This window comes from Solanum dulcamara, chromosome 4, assembly GCF_947179165.1.
Source record: "Solanum dulcamara chromosome 4, daSolDulc1.2, whole genome shotgun sequence".
Lineage (NCBI taxonomy): Eukaryota > Viridiplantae > Streptophyta > Magnoliopsida > Solanales > Solanaceae > Solanum > Solanum dulcamara.
Window position 1 is genome coordinate 79,102,394 of NC_077240.1, and position 17,929 is coordinate 79,120,322.

At 31.2% G+C, this 17,929-nt stretch overlaps 1 protein-coding gene across 1 annotated transcript; it reads left to right on the forward strand.

The window, feature by feature from the left end:
* The first annotated feature begins 8,609 nt into the window (after nt 1–8,609).
* LOC129887771 (G-type lectin S-receptor-like serine/threonine-protein kinase RLK1) lies at nt 8,610–12,718 on the forward strand. Its single transcript, XM_055962992.1, has 2 exons — nt 8,610–9,299; nt 10,699–12,718. The coding sequence occupies exons 1-2, from the start codon at nt 8,759–8,761 to the stop codon at nt 12,582–12,584; spliced, it is 2,427 nt and encodes an 808-aa protein (XP_055818967.1). The 5' UTR covers nt 8,610–8,758; the 3' UTR covers nt 12,585–12,718.
* The last annotated feature ends 5,211 nt before the right edge of the window (nt 12,719–17,929 follow it).

Genomic DNA, 17,929 nt, shown 5'->3' on the forward strand with positions numbered 1-17,929 from the left:
ACCGATAATTATATACATAAAATTTATAATTATTTATATGTATAATATTAGTTTTTCATAAATAATTAAAGATATTTTATACCTTTTAATTTATTAATTTAATATTAATCTACTTATTTTTAAGGCCCAACAATCCAAACTCAACTTTCAAACCCAATTATAAATTTTAATAAACACTAAACAGCAATCCAAGTTCAACAATTCAAGCCCATTAGCCTAACTCTCAAGCCCAATTCTAAATTCTCAATTCTACATTCCTAATAAGCACTAAACTCTTAAGTAGCAGACAGCAACATAAGGTAAAAATTAAAACTTTAAAATCTTAGTATGTATTTTTCTTTTACATTTCTATTCCTCTCATGTTGGTTTCTCACAAAGTCACAGACTCACAGTCATAGACTAACAGTGAAGGCTCAAAAGCAACCTCAACTCCTTAACCCCAAGTACAAGATTGTCAAATTTTGAGAAGGTTTATAAGAAGTTTTTCAAATTTTAAATTGATTTTAAGTTGATTTCTTTTTTGTTTCGACTGTTTAAGTTGTTTCCTTTTCTGGTTCGAACCTCTGTGGGCCGTGAGAAAAAAAGAGCTTTGTAAGAATTTGAAGAATGTAGAGAGAGAATATTTGAATTGTCTCGTCTAGTCATAAACCGAATAACCAAACCAAACCGGCAATAACCAAACCCGTGGTTATTATTTTACTTGGTTTGGTTATGATTTTAGACATTTAATAACCGATTAAATTGGTTTGATTATGGTTTTAATCAATAACCGACCCAAATCGAATCATGAACACCCCTACTTTTTTCCATCAACATATTTGAATATTTTTGAAATGATGAATTTTATTTGCTGAGTTGTATTGCACTTTTTAGTCTATGATCTTTGTAATGGGTCATATTTTGCCCTTGTTTTTTTAATTTTATTTTTAACAATGAATGTATTTATACAACTTTATAAATTCAATGAATACTTAAGCCTCATTTGGTTCCATTAAAATTCAGACGTCTGAATTTGAATAAGATTTGAATATTAAGATGTGCATTAAAAACTAGATATGTAGATCTGTATGTATACACATCTGAATATTAAGATATGGTTTATAGATCTGAACCTGAACAATTAAGTCTATTTGTTTTCAATATCTGAATGTGCATATGAAATTAAATATTATATTAATAAAATATTATAAAAATTTCATTTCAACAAAAAACATTACCTTTTGATAAAATATAATATTTTAAATGTTAACAATTCTTCATCTGTTTTTGGATAACAATAAACTTATGAGAGGTTTCTAGAGCTATTTTAACTTTGGTAAATGCCATTGATGAATATTTAGAATATGATCAAAGAGAAAGAAAGAAGAAATACTTCAAAGTTACTTTTAGAAAGAGGAAATAGATGGTACCCCACACACACACACACATATATATATATATATATATATATATATATATAAAAGAGGAGAGGTAAAAACGCCGCACCACAAAAAACAGAATTTATGAATTATTAAAAATTAAAAATTTATATATTTATATAATAGGAGAGGTAAAAATACCTACGTGTCAGCATCATAAAAACAAAATATATTAATTATTAAACATTAAAAATTAATTTAAAATATAAAACTCTAAAATAATTGCAAACACTAAGAAAAGAAAAGAAATTTTAGAGTGAGGGTAGTTATTATTTTTAAAATTCAAAAAACAAATTTATTGCAGTTATTTATTGGAGAATTTTAAGGAAAGGATATGGTTACTATAAATACTAATCACGTTTTTTTGACCTTTTTTAAATAGCAACTATAAAGTCAGTTTTTGTCTCATATGATGATTAAATTAATTAATTTTAAAACTTCCCATTACACTCCTACTTTTATATATAAAGAAAAAAAAAAATTAAATTAATTCTTTTTATAAATATACATACACTAAATAATCTATTTCAGTTAAAATTTGCGTTAATTAATTTTGTAAGTATCCAAGTAAATATTTCTTATTTTTTTATTTTCTTGAATTAAAATTTTATTCTGGCAATTAATTAGATAACTTATTTATTATTTTAAAATTTTATAACTAAATGCAAGCAAATTAAATAAGAAATAGGAAGTTTAAAAAAATTAATTAAACTATCAATTATTACAACTTAACATGACAAATAATTACTATTATTATAATTTTAACTATAAAATATTAATCAGGATTAATTATTATTCAGTTTTATGTGAACACTTATTATCTGTTTCCCAATTTTTTAGACCTTCTTTCTAATATTTCCACATAATACTCAATTATTATGTCTAAAATATAAATAACAGTTACAACTTCTAATATAAAAAACAAAAAGGAATCACAAACAACACAACCCTCTTCACCTTTCACCAATTGGGCTGCGCCTTTTTTGTGACGACCCCTTCTCAGGGCCCACATATTCAGGTATTGTCTATGTCAGAGTCAGTCAGTTCGCATCTTAATCCCTCTTCACGCTGCATCTCTACGGGGTATCGAATCCGGAACCTCTGGCTCCTTTACATCCACCTTAAGGGGATCGTCTTTCACCAATTGGGATTAGTTTGTCAAAATTCAAGCCTAGGGCCTAGACGTGGCATGGCGAATGAGGAACCCAAAAGTACCTTAAACAAGCATCTTAGCATTCTTTTTAGCCTTTCATAGGTAATGACGATAAATAAACAAGCGGAAATCATAATAGTAAATCTTCAACTTACATATGTCCAACAATACCTAACTTTTAGATTTAATGGGGCTAAGACAAGTCCCTAGCTCACCCTCAATCATAATAGAAAGAAATGTCATAATAAGTGTTTAAAGATCTCAACATATCATAAGCTAGAAATATAAAGGAGTATTGTTCTCGAAACATGGTAACTCACCAAAAGTAGTCTTCAAACGAAATTTCAACTAGCCACGTGAGGAGAACGAGGAGGAGCACTGGTCCCTACGTGGTGATATCATGTAGGCAAAAAAAATATGCGATAGTACTTTGAATGTACTATGTAACCATGTATGAACATTGAGGAAACATTAAAACATTTATGTAATATGAAACATAATGCAATGCATGCATAATCAATCATATAAATATCCTTTAAAACATTCATTTGTGGTAAGATGACCATAACCGACATTTAAGACTATGCGAGCTATTACATGGAATCCAACATAACCCCCTACGTTGGCCGGGGAGTCTACTTGCCTAGGGTAAAACTCCGTCAACTTTACATTCATTCTTTAACTTTAACTTTAAGGGTTGTCATGGATGCCTAAGCCTACAAGGGCTCCTATGTTGACACATAGTTAATGAGACAAGGGGTTGCTACTAGGATTATTCCACGAAATAGTTTAATACTTCAAAATATTCATAGCATATAACTTGAGAATTCAAAACATCATATTCGATGGAATAGCTCATTAAGACATTTGGTTATTCAAATATGCAAGAATTGTCCTTATTGCATAAAGAATCCATCATTCATATCATTTTATCATTCTTTTATTTCATAAGACTCCATTTTGATTATAGACATTGCTTTCATAAATATTTATTTGGAGTCAAAGCTTTCAAGTCAAACTTCATTGAAAATATAGTAAAACTAGGTGGATTCAAATCACTTCAACTTGCAAACATGTATGTAAATAAATATGCATAAATACTTTGAAATCCATTAATTAAAAATCATGCTTTAAAAATCCATCATGAATTTCAAGGACCTTTAAAGAGATAAATAGAGAAATTACTTGCAAATCATCAATTCATACATATGAAATAATGCTGCATCAAAATAGACCAATAATTATTAGTTTAACTATGATTCATGCTATTAAGTAAAAATAAGAATTACCCATAAAAAAATTTCTTGAAATCAAGAGATCTAATTGAAAGAGTTTTTGAACTACATGGGTGGAAGAATCCATGGATAAACACCCACATAACTTAGAGTAAAACTTAAAGAAAATGAACATAGTTTATCATATAATTAAAATACTTTAGGCATGAGAGTGGAAGGAATACTATCATTGAAGCCTTACATACCTGAAATCCGAAGGGTTACTTAGAATCGAAGGACTTAATGAATACTCTTGAATTCTAGCATTTTCTCCTTGCCGGAGCGTTTTGTGTACTACCCGGAGTATATGAATCACCGGAATAGTATTTCTACATTACTAAGAACTAAAACTATATTTTGAAATGAAAAAAAAAGTGTATAGAGAGAAGAGTTGCTTGAGAAAGCTTGATAAACAAAATGATGAAATAAGTTAGGTATTTATAGGTGTGAAGGAGGGACCTAACAATAATTAAAATAATTATAAAGAAAATCTAAAAAATTAATGAAAGATTGTGATGTCATGGGTGATGTCAAATGGAGGACTATTGATGTCATGGGTGATGTCAAATGGATCTACATCTTTTCATGGTTGGTGAGATGAACCCTCTTTTAACGAAATACCCTTTTTCGGAGCTGCATTTGAAAATGATAACTTCCTCATTAGGATTTGGTGTCTTCATATGTATTATTTCTATAAAAGTCTACTTTCATGTCGTTCAATAATCAATCGATTTGGAGCATCCTACAGTGAGATATGTTTTTTCTTCTACAAATACTCTATTTCGTCACAGCACCATGTCTTACAACAATTAATTTATTTGACCTACTTAACATATGAAACTTAAAATATGGTCTTCAAAAAAGTTATAGGTAATGACGTTGGGGTTATTTAGAAATTTGAATCACCTAATTTGTACCATCCTATGAAAAGTTATGCCCAAAATACAAAAGTTGTATAATTTTCATCGAAAATTGGACCATCATATACGACGTTTTTAGTCGGTGTTACAAAGACAGTACAAGCTCAGTTGTTTAACATGGTATACTCTGAAATTAGACACGTTGTGTTGAATGAGAGGAATAGAGAAATTTTTGAAAAGAGGAGTCGCATAGGAAAGGCATTAGATAAGGAGATTGTTTATGTCATATGTGTTAGAACACCCCTAAAAATGCAGAATATAGTTCATAGCTATATATTTTAGAATTTCTTGCCTATTGGTAGCTCATAGTAGCTTGATGAGATATAGCTTATTGGGATGTAATAAGCTATTGTTTCGAAAGTTTCAGTACTTTGGTGATTTATACGAGACAGATAATTACCAAATAAATAAATAAATTATTGAGCATTTTCAATTTCAAACAATTTGAAATGATTAATTTTGAAAATCCAAAAAAAGTATTAAATTATTTCGAGGCAATTTTGCTATTTTCTAAAAAGAATTATACACTTCTATATAGTTTTATATAGATTCATATACGACTTTCATGTTTTATGAATATTAAGAAAATTATCTCAAAAATAGTGTTTTAATTAAGCATATTAATTATTAGCTTTTAGTTAGTTTATGCTAGCTTTTGTAAATTATTTTGTCTTGTTAAGATTAAGAATCTCAAGTAATTAATCGATAATAATTCATCTTAAATTTCAATTTGGCTAAAATTGCAATTGCTTGCCCATTCCTTTATTTCAAAACTAACCACATTCTATCCCATCTTTTGGTTTCAATTAGTTACGCTTCATTAGTATTTATCCTTGAATTAGATTTGAGTTAGAAGAAGGTATTTTCCTATATTGTAAACGTACTTTTGCATACTTTTACATTTTTTTTATTTTTCACCCGGTATCTGGAGTTAATATTGTAGCCTCGATTAAATCTGGATTGCACACTTCAGGGTCTATTTGGGGGGTGTCACATGCAACTGGTTTTTCTCCATATCCAGATCTTGAACCCGAGACCTCTAGTTAAGGGTGGAGCAGTCTCGTTACTGTACCACAACTCAAGTTGATGTATACATTTACATTCATTCTAATCTTTTATCTTTTCTTTACATGAACTTCCCTCGTCTGAGTCCATTTGAGACTCTATTTATTACATCATTCCGTTGGGTCAGAACCCCGCATCTCCATCTTTTTTTTTCCCGAGTCAGCCCCATGATCAAGAAAACGGAAAGGGAAGCTAATATACAGTTTTCATGGGAGCTAATATACAAGTGATATACGAGGCTGAAAATGGGCTGAAATGCCCAATAGAGAATCTTCAACAGCAGCAGCCCAAAGAGGTCAACAGTTTGGGCCTAATTAACTGGATTTGGTCCTGAGAAATGATATTTGGACGAGGCCCAGTAGCTTGTTTCTCCTTTATTTCTATTTTTCCATGTATTTAATTAATTATTTTGTGTTAACTCTAACTTTAGTTTTAAAAAAAAAATTAGACTAGTCAAATTCCCCAGAAAGATGAACTAAATTTTGTTTTTGTGTCATGATTTTTATTCATGAACTCTTGATTCAATTTTCATCACTTAATTAAATATTTTGACTAAAGTTTTCATGGCATAATACATATATATGACCCTTAACTTGAATTCAGTAGATAACTATGACCTTTAACTTTGTCAATGCACAAATTGACACTTTAACTATTCAAAATTTGAACAAATAAACACTCGAATTTTACCTTCTGACGCGTGTGACTCGGATGTATTTCACGAACGAGGATAGTTAAAGTGCCTACTTGTGCACTGACAAAGTTAAAGGTCATAGTTCCCATCTGAAGTCAAGTTAAGGGTCATGTTTATGTATTATGCCTACTAAAAAAAATAGAGAATTTCTAGTACTTCTTAAACTTGTATAAAATTAAACAAGTAGATACATGCGTTCTTTGTGGAATAATATAGGTAGGAATAAATTGTTACATAGGATGAATGTATCTATTTGTTCAGTTTTATACAAGTTAAAGCGTGCCTACTTTTGCACAACTAAAATTAGAGGGTACAAATGTCAGTTAAGGTCAAGTTAAAAGGCATGTTTATATATTATGCCTTATTATTTTGTATAATATTAGTCTGATATGAATTTAAGTAGAGTGACATAATCAACGATAATTTATATAGCCGATCGTAACTTGATTCAGACGAAAGTGGTATAGTAGTAGGAATCAAGAAAGATGACGAAAGTGAACAAATTTAGAGTAAAAGGATCTTTAACGATACGACTTGACAAGCAATAAGGACATTAGTAAGAGACTATTTCATGGAAATGACAAGTGTATCGTTCTTATTCAGAATTTGGATGAAGCTTATGGGATGAGAAGTTGTTTGTACGACATAAGTCATTTTTCTCCTTTTAATGGAAAACGTTTTCCTAGGAGAACATTATATTTTGGTAACAGAACACCAAAAAGTGACTTCTTCAAGGAAAACATTTCCTGAAAAAATGACTTTTGTCGTAACAAACAATGTAGCACATTTTGTAGGTTCATAATTTTGACTACTGATCTTTTAGCCTATGCATTACTACATTAGGAAATTGTTAAATAGTAAAACTGTAGCACATTATGTAGGTTCATAATTTTGAATAAAATCTTCCTTTTGATTGTTAAGCAAATATATAAGTTGATATTCTTTTTTGCTACGTCGGAATTTTTTTTTTCCATCAGTTTAACCGAGAAAAAATGATATGAAATAGTTGTTAATTTAAAAAATCAAAAAGGTATAATTACTCATTTGAGAAAGAGATAAGGGTAGTTTACTAAAATACCCTCTTATGATTAATGCTATTTGTAAATAATTTATCGTAACGAGTGTGTCAAAACTTTAAACGACAGATTAAAGGACCAAAGGAGTATGACGAGTCATAACAGTATTTCCCACAAAATCTTCTTTTGTTTTTTAGGAAAATATATTATTCAAAGTTAAAACAAATGAGTGTGTTTGATTGTTTTGTTGAATTTTTAGGGAATAGACAAGAAAAGGATCACTTTCAAAATACAAGAAATGTTATTTATTCTTGTTATAGACAAACACACACAGAAAAGTCAGGAGTTATATTGAATTTTCCAACTCAATTAATGGTTAAAGATATAATGAACGTTCCATCAAGACAATTGGATCTAGGATCGTTATTTGTTTTTTACTGTGGAATTGACCCAGTAACTCTTGAATTTTCCAACTCAATTAATGGTTAAAGATATAATGAACGTTCCATCAAGACAATTGGAGCTAGGATCGTTATTTATTTTTGACTGTGGAATTGACCCAGTCAAAAGTCTAATTAATAGCCTATTATCTTGTCAAAGAAATAGGAGGTTATCAAACAGGTATATTAGGATATAAGGTTAGTAGGTAGTAGAATGTTGTTTCACTTATCCTTCCATACTAGTAGTCTAATTAGCATTACTACGATAGTTTCTTGTCTTTTGATTTCTGTTATTACTTGTTGTTTCTTGTACTTCGATTTTTATATTATTTTATTATAATTACTGCTCAGACTGATTTAGCAAGCTTACATCAATAATATTTAGCCGTGGCTTATTCACTTATGTTATTTCTTTTTTCATTTTTTCTTGAGTTGAAAGTCTATCGAAAACAACGTCTCTATCTCCAAAATAAGATAAAATTTGCGTAGACTAGAAGCTAATTTCCATTTCATCTTTCTATAACTCTTGATTTGAAAATTAATTTTCCATTTATGATATTATTAGTCATACACCTATGACCTAACATAGAAAAGTAAAAGTTGACTCGGTGCTAAAGCGTACTTGCGTGTTAAAGGGGTACGTGGATTCCCCATTCTTTCTTTTATCAAGTCATGATCCAAAAGGTCTTCACAGTTCATCCAAAAACTCACACTACAAATTAACAAACACAAATTAAGTTTATATTCATTTGTTCAACAAATCATATTTCCTCTTGCAATGTCTAATTCTTTTTATTATTATTATCTTGTAATATTTCTTCTTTTTCTCTTTCCATTACACAATTTAGCTCAAAATAATGGTAGAGTAGCTACTAGTAGTTCTATTAGTGCAACAGATGAAAGTACCCCATGGCTTTCACCATCTGGTGATTTTGCATTTGGCTTCAAAAAAATTCAAGAAAATAAAAATCAGTTCTTGCTTTGTATATGGTATGCAAAAATTCAAGAAAAGACTACAATTTGGCATGCTAATATGAGTGATTTAGTTCCACAAGGATCAAGATTGAATCTTGATCCTCAAAGGGGTCTAATACTTAGTGATCCTCAAGGGAATGCCCTTTGGAGAACTGATTTGCTTGTTGGTAATATTGAATATGGACTCATGAATGATATTGGGAATTTTGTTGTAATGGGAAGTGATTCTACTGATCCATTGTGGGAAAGTTTTAGAAATCCAACTGATACTTTGTTGCCAAATCAAACATTGGAAAGAGGAAGCTTTCTTGTTTCTCAAAAGTCACAAACTATATTCACTCAAGGTAAGCGTTTGAATCGTGTGACCAACTCATTTAATTGTTTGATTATGTTACGTCTCTAACATGATACCTGTATTATGAGGATTCATCAATAATTGACTAGTTTTAGTCATGGTAGTACATTTTTCTTTAGGTCCTAAGCTTTCTATGCTTTTTTTCACCACTAAATGTGTCCTTTAACTTTTTCAATTAGTATTTAGGTCCTCCAACTTTGGGTGTTTAACTAGCCACTTAAACTTGTATAGACACACGCATCCTATATAACATACTACTTGTTCAACTTTATATAAGTTTAAGTGTCTGGACACCCAAAGTTGGAGGGTATAGATGTCAGCTAAACTCAAGTTAAAGGGTCACATTTATGTATTATGACAATCATAAATGTAAACAATTTTTGAAAGTACAGAGGTAAATCTGACCCTTTTCCCTTTTATTTTTATTGTATAATATTGGTGTGAGATGAATTTATATGAAAAAACATGGTCAATGAGGATTCATGAAGTTGATCCCAACTTATTTTGGGATTGAAGTGTAGTTGTTGTTGTTGTTATGTCTTAACACACACCTGTTGGGTTTAATTGATAGATTGAATGGGAAATGGAGGAAAAAATGATCTGATTCTCCCCTCGCGCCGTCGTCGTCGCTCGGCTCGGCTCGGCTCGACTTCGGCTTCAGATTCGGATTCGTTCAAATGATCTGATTGATTGATAATCTTTTTGAACCAAATTTTCTTTAATTGTAATTAATTATTATTTAATTAATTAATTAATTAAAAATTGTGACCCGTGACCCGATTCGTTTCTTTCTTTCTCGGATTAATTTAAAACATTTCCTTTCGAAAGGTTGCAACCTTTTCTGAAAAGTTGCAAACCTTTTCCCAACAGACAGAATTTTCTGAAAGGTTGCAACCTTTTCTGAAAAGTTGCAAACAGGCTATATATTTTTGTTGATCCTCAGAATTGTTCCTTACGAAAAATTTCTGACAATCATCTTCTTCTTCTTCTTTTCTGCACTTCTTAAAAAAAACCATGTGATATACTGCCTTCGAGTGGTTCGCAGTCGCCTTAATTTGATGTACCGCTATTTTTGGTGAATAAATCGTTCTATCCTGGGAGGAAAGATTCCAAAAACCTCGGATATATTGAGGGGGATAATTTCTTTAAGGACACACTGTGCATTCAGTGGGCTCGATTTTTGTTCTTACATAATTTTTCAGATAGTGTTCTTATTTTCAGTTTTTATCTTTCATTTTCAGAAATTATTGTTACTGTTTCAACGTTTTACAATACAGATTACTAACAACACCTTCACGTGTGTTCTGATTCTTTTCCATGATCCAAACAGATAACTGTTAGAGCTGAGAGTACGATTTTGATGATTTTATTATATTATGTCTTAACAGGTAGGTTTTATCTTCGGATGCTTGATAATGGAAATTTGGTACTTGTTACACAGAGTGTGCCCTCCAATACTGATTATGATGATGAGTACTACAACACTCAAACTTCTGATACAACAAATGCAACAAATTCTGGGGATAAGTTGGTTTTCGAAGAGAATGGCGTGGTGTATGTATTGAAAAGAAACAATGAAGGGCAAACTCTTACTCCGCGATCCATTCCTTCAGCTTCGGACAATTATCATCGTGTGACACTTAACTTTGATGGAGTTCTTAGTCATTATTATCATTCAAGGATTTCGAATAGCAGTGGCTGGAATATTCTGTGGTCTCAACCGAATAATATATGCATCGAAATTGATGGAGACAAAGGACCTGGTTCTTGTGGTTACAACAATGTATGCAATCTTGGTACAAACAATAGACCAGTTTGTAACTGTCCGAAAGGATATTCACTGGTTGATCCGAACAATGATTATGGAGACTGTAAACCAGATTTTTCTATAAGTTGTGATGAGGTTGGGAGGGGTTCACCTGAAGATTTTTACAGTTTTATCACGATTCGTGATACTGATTGGCCGAAATCTGACTTTCAGCAAATTCGCCCTTCTACTGAACAAGATTGCCAAAGTGCTTGTTTGAATGATTGTTTCTGTGTTGTTGCCATTTATAGAAGCAATAGTTGCTGGAAAAAGAAGCTTCCACTGTCGAATGGGAGAATAGACACAAATCTGAATTCAAAAGCTTTTATGAAAATAAGGAAAGATGGTGTTCCTCCTCTGAGTCCTGGCCTTCCAAATTCAGGATCTCGTCAAAGTAAGAAGTGGCGAAATTGGGCTGTTGTGTTGTCTGGGCTCTTAGGCAGCTCTGTGTTGGTAAATATTCTTTTCATCAGTGTATTCTTTTGGGGATTCTTCTACATTTACAAAAAGAAAGTGAAGATATCGCGCCCAACGAGTCACATGGTAAACTCTCTCTGTCATAGTTTTACATACAAAGAACTAGTAGAAGCCACAAAAGACTTCAAGGAAGAGGTAGGCAGGGGTGCATTTGGGATTGTTTACAAAGGGGTAATGCCTATCGGTTCAAGAAATGTTGTCGCTATAAAGAAGCTGGACAGAGTTGCTCATGAGGCAGAGAAGGATTTCATGACTGAAGTAAATGTGATTAGTCAGACTCATCACAAGAATTTGGTCCGTTTGCTTGGATATTGTAATGAGGGACCTCATCGTTTGTTGGTCTACGAGTATATGAGTAATGGAACTCTTGCAAGTTTCATTTTTGGTGATCCAAAACCTACTTGGAGTCAGAGGACATATATCGCGATGGGGATTGCAAGGGGACTTGCATACCTCCACGAAGAGTGCAGTACGCAGATTATCCATTGTGATATAAAGCCTCAGAACATTCTCCTTGATGATTATCACTTTGCTCGAATATCAGATTTTGGATTGTCTAAACTGATGATGATTAACCAGAGTCGAACGCTTACTAATATTAGAGGAACAAGAGGCTATGTTGCACCAGAATGGTTCAGGAATAGTCAAGTCACGGTTAAGGTGGACGTTTACAGCTTTGGTGTACTACTACTAGAGATCATCACTTGCCGGAAAAATTATGAGAGTGAGGAAAACTACGGACCGGAGGCGATTCTTATAGACTGGGTTCTGGATTGCTTTCAAGAAGGAAAATTGGAAGCTCTGGTGGAAAGTGATTCCGAGGCTTTGAATGACAAGAAGCAGCTCGAGAGGTTCGTGATGGTTGGTATTTGGTGCATTCAGGAGGATCCGTCAATGAGGCCTACTATGAGGAAGGTCTGTCAAATGCTTGAAGGATCTGTTGCAGTGACAATTCCACCATGTCCATATAATTTTAGCATTACTATTTAAGATCATAGGCCTTATTTATGCGTGGCTTACCTCCTCTGTATGGCTTTTTTCGTTTGAGTTCTCTAGTTATATTACTTGCTTTCATGCTTAAATTGTATGAATGATAACATAATAACTGATTTGCTTCTTTGAAATATGCTTTCAAATGCTCAAATATAAGCTGACATACATTTTTATATTAGTGTTAAAGCAAATAAGTGCAACAAAAATCAAGATGCTGTAATCCTTGTTATATCATTGTTCTTAGGTAGTTCTGTTTTTGTCAACTGCCACTTCTTGGAGTACTTTCTTTCGGGTTTCTGCTCGTTTATCCGTACCAAAAACTCAACATTTGATCAGAATGGAAGCTCTAGTTGGGCCTGGGCGTAAAGGGGGTGTTAGAGTTGGTTGGAAATTTAGATAGCTTTTGGAGTTGAGTTAGGCCGATGTAGCATATCTTTACATGGTATCAGAGCCAGATTCATCCCCTTTGGACTTCTGGTCTACGCTTCAATTGGGTCTGGGCGTGAATGGGGTGTTAGAGTAGGTTACAGTGCCACATTTGTTGGGGAATGAACTGACGGTTTGCTTGTATGGACTTGAACAATCTTTCCCTCATGAGCTAACTTTTAGGATTGGTAAATCAAACTTGTATTTGCACGACGACGTATGCAGCAAAAAAACATTCAATGTGACATAAAAATAGAATGTCAGTCTTGCTCTCTCTCTTGTTGGTAAGTATATATGTTATGGTATTATTGTCGTGCCATTCTAATACCCCTGAACCTATATGTTAAACTACGCTCTGACTCGACTAAAATGTTGGTATAACATTATATATTCACTAAGGCGTTGTCAATCTCAACATTTGAAAAGTTTATATACATGATTGGAATGCATCGTCTTCAATACATCAAGTGATGTTTTTAATAAGGGAAATAAAATACGTGTTGTATTATTTCTTTCTTAATCAAGATTTTATCCTATTGAATTTTTCTAATAAGATTTTTAATGAGGGCAATTGAAAATGTATGTTGTTATTTCTTGAAGTTGTTAATATTATTTATTCCTAGGTGTGTGTTTAGATTTTTTACTCATTTGTTTTTTATATGTTAGCAATCAAGGTGACTTTGACAATTCCATACTCATTAACGGAGATAAAACATAAATTGAGAATTTTTTTATGAAGACATATTATAGTTTAGATATTATATTCCATTTTTTGATAAAAGGATTGTAATGACCCGTGAGGTCATTTTGAGAACTAGTCCTCTCTTTTTTATAAAAAGACTCTTTTTGTAAATTTAAATTAAAAATTTTGAATTATTCAATAATTACGGTTAATTAGTTGACGGATGATTTTAAATAATTAATTTAATTGATGAACTAAATTGTTATTTTATTTGTGTCATCATTGGGTAATGATGTCAATGCTTGACATTTGACTAGTCAATCATTGAAAATTTATATGGAATAGAATTACAAATAGGTTGAGGTTCTTTATGCTTTTTTTTTTGTAATTATGCTTATTATTACTGGACATATTTTGGGTTTCGATTATGGAAATTTCTTGTGGTTATCATATTATAATTAAAATTTTAATGTATTGAGATATGTAATTAAATATTAAGTGCATTGTATTATATGAATATCATTAAAATTGTGATATTGGAGAAATTGAAACCTACTCTAGACTTGAAATTTAGAAAATATAAGAGTTGACATGTTCTTTGGCATCAATATTAGGAACTTGATTATATAATTTGAGTGAGTTTCTGGGTCTAGGCTAGACATATAGTAATATGAGTGTTGTTAGTTTTAAAATCTTATTGTGATTATTTATTTGAATAGACTGCATTAATTTGGAAGTCCAACGAAAAGGGAAGGTTCAAGCCCCGGAGTGATTGCTCGATTATTTGAGATAAGTGAAATTCTAAAACTTCGTAAAATCTTTAGAATCCTCGAATTTCCTTTCTTGTATGCATTGGGAGTAATGGGAATGCGGTGATGAGTTATGTATTCATATGAGTTGATCTTAATAAATGAACGAGGTTAATAAAAATATAATGTGTTGCTATGATCATGATTGAAAAGTGTGAAATGCGTAATATTGACATTGATATGAATATTATGATATGCCTTGACAGTCCCATTGTCATTGTAAATTGCTTGAACTTGTCGTTTCCTCATTATTGTGTGAACATTCTTAATTGCATTTTGTTCTTGGACCCCGTGATGAGATGGAAAGTGTGATGCCGAGGTCATTTCCAGCTAGAGGGTGATGCCGAGGTCATTTCCGGTGAGAGTGTGATGTCGAGGTCATTTTTGGCTAGAGTGTTATGTCGAGGTCATTTTCGGTGCGAGTGTGATACCAAGGTCATTTCGACGAGAGTGTGATGCCGAGGTTTTTTTCGGCGCGAGTGTGATGCTGAGGTCATTTCCAGAGAGAGTGTGATGCCGATGTCATTGTCGATTAGAGTGTGATGCCGAGGTTATTTTCGGCGAGAGTGTGATGTCGAGGTCATTGCCGACGAACGTGATTGATGCTCGATTATTAAATGTGAATGAGCATTCTTACATACTTATTTGTGGTGTATTGACTCTTGTGGTTGATTGGTGTGATACTTGTGATTTTTGTTTTGTGATGACTTAACTGTGATTTTGGAACATATTTGATGTGTGTATTATAAAATCTAGGTTGGGCTGATTTTCTATGTAAATTGTAGTTATGGAGGTTCGGTTGAAAGGAGAAGAAGTTCTTGTATTCTTTAGATTTGCTTAGTTTTGTTAGTTGACTTGCTAAGTACTGTGTTGGTCGGTTCTCACTTCTTGCTTCTACACTTGTGTAGATTCTAAGGCCAAACGGTGAGTTTGAGATATCTATTATTCTCTGAGGCTTTGAGGTGACTTAGAAAAGTAGTTGATTGACGTCCGACAATCTCCCTTATCCCTTATTACTTTATGTTTTGTTCTATTTGAGATACAAAGACATTTGAGACTTGTATTATCTTTTATTTCATATTTATTAGTGGCTTGTTTGTACACGTGACAATCAGTTTTTGAGAGTTATTTGAGATTATTTAAGACTTTCGCTTTTATTTATTTAATATATGTAGTATTTTTGCAATATCTCTTATAATTGTTGGGTTTAGACTGACTTGTTTTGGTGGGATAAGACTAGTGTCATCACACCTAGATTCAGATCGTGACAAATTCGCTGGTATGATCAAACCCACTTGTGAGATTATACTAAATATATTATTATTATTGTTATTGTATTTTAATCTCTTAATATATGTGAATCAGAGAGTAGTAAAAAAAAAATACCATGACATACTACAACTAGATTAGTTTTTCTTCTATATTCTAAATAGGAAGATTTTTTTCCTTCCTTTTCGATCTTTTTAATCATCTCGATTCTTTGTTTAGTTATTTTTTGTTGCATCTGTTCATATGTTATATTTATTATATTTTATATTTCAATTATGGAATAATCTGGTGAAAGTTCAAGAGTGATTTGGAAGAATTTAGGGATAGATAAGGCTTTTTAGAAACTTGTATTCAAGAAATATCTTTAAACGGGAGACTTGGAAGTAGTTTGAAGTCAGACTCAAGGAATAAGGTTAAAATAGCTCTAGAAACCTCTCATAGATTTATTGTTACACAAAGACAGATGAAGAATCGTTAACATTTAAAATATTATATTTTATCAAATGGTAATTTTTTTTGTTGAAATGAAATTTTTATAATATTTTGTCAATATAATATTTAATTTCATATGCACATTCAGATATTGAAAACAAATAGTCTAAATTATTCAGTGTTTAGATCTATAAACCATATTTTAATATTCAGATGTGTATTCAGATCTAGACATCTAGATCTTAATGCACATCTTAATATTCAAATCTTATTCAGATTCAAACGTTCGAATTTTAATGGAAACAAATGAGGCTTAAGTATCATTGAATTTATAAAGTTGTATAAATACATTCATTGTTTAAAAAAATAAAACAAGGGCAAAATATGACCCATTAAAAAAGATCATAGACCAAAAAGTGCAATACAACTCAGCAAATAAAATTCATCATTTCAAAAATATTCAAATGTGTTTATGGAAAAAAGCTTATTCCGACCCCTTTAATTAGATTCCAAAATACTAAATAATATTTTTCTTAATTAGTTTTATTTGTTACGACTCATTTTTCGAAAGTCAAATTTTAGAAGTTTTTATTAATATTCTAAGGTATTTTCTAATTATATTAATATTTAATCATATAAAAAGTAAAATAAATTAAAAAAATATGAAATTCTTATATCATACTCTCTCTATTCCATATTAACTAAATTTTTAGAGCTTTTTTCATTGTTTAAAATAGTTGAATTGTTCAAAATTCAAGAGAAATACTTGAATCTTTTTTCATGTTTACTCTTTTGATTAATGAAGTTTTGTAATTTTCTAGGAGTTAAGCTAAGGGTGTCAAGTGGGCCGGGACGGATCAGACCGGCCCACCTTTTTTTTGAATCATCGGGGTTCCAGGCCAGACTTGGTCAGATCGGACCCTTATTGGGCCGGACCGGGCCGGTTTGAAAAGTGAAAAAATTATTAAAACTCCAGCCCATGACCCATTAAGGGTATAGGGTCTGGACTTAATGGGCTGGGTTAGATTGGGCCCGTTGGACTTGATTTTTTTTCGCGTTTATGTATTCGAAAATTTGGGTCAATCATCAATATAGTGTATTGTTATCTAGTTAGTTTAGAAGTAATTATAACAATTTATATACTCACAATATACTATTTATTATAATGATATACTTAATTATATATTATATATATATACTAACAATCTATATCTAATATACTAACATTATACTATATATTATAGTGATATAATTAATTACATATTATATATATACTTACAAAGTATACCAAATATACTCACAATATACTATCTATTAGTATGTATATACTTACATTATACTATATATATGTACTATGTATATCAAGTATACTAACATTATACTACCTATTATAGTTATATACTTACATTATATATACTTACAATGTATATCTAATATAATCACAATATACTATCTATTATAATAATATACTTATGTTATATTTTATATATACTTACAATGTATATCTACTATACTCACAATATACTATACAACAACAACAACAATATACTCACAATATACTATCTATTATAATAATATACTCACTATATACTCACAATATACTATCTATTATAATAATATACTCACTATATACTCACAATATACTATCTATTAGTATGTATATACTTACATTATACTATATATACGTACTATGTATATCAAGTATACTGACATTATATTATCTA

Bases quoted from the DNA above. Each gene is read 5' to 3' on its own strand.
- LOC129887771 (XM_055962992.1), top strand. From the start codon at position 8,759: ATGTCTAATTCTTTTTATTATTATTATCTTGTAATATTTCTTCTTTTT. The intron at 9,300-10,698 runs GTAAGCGTTTGA...ATGTCTTAACAG, and splicing joins ACAAACTATATTCACTCAAG to GTAGGTTTTATCTTCGGATG.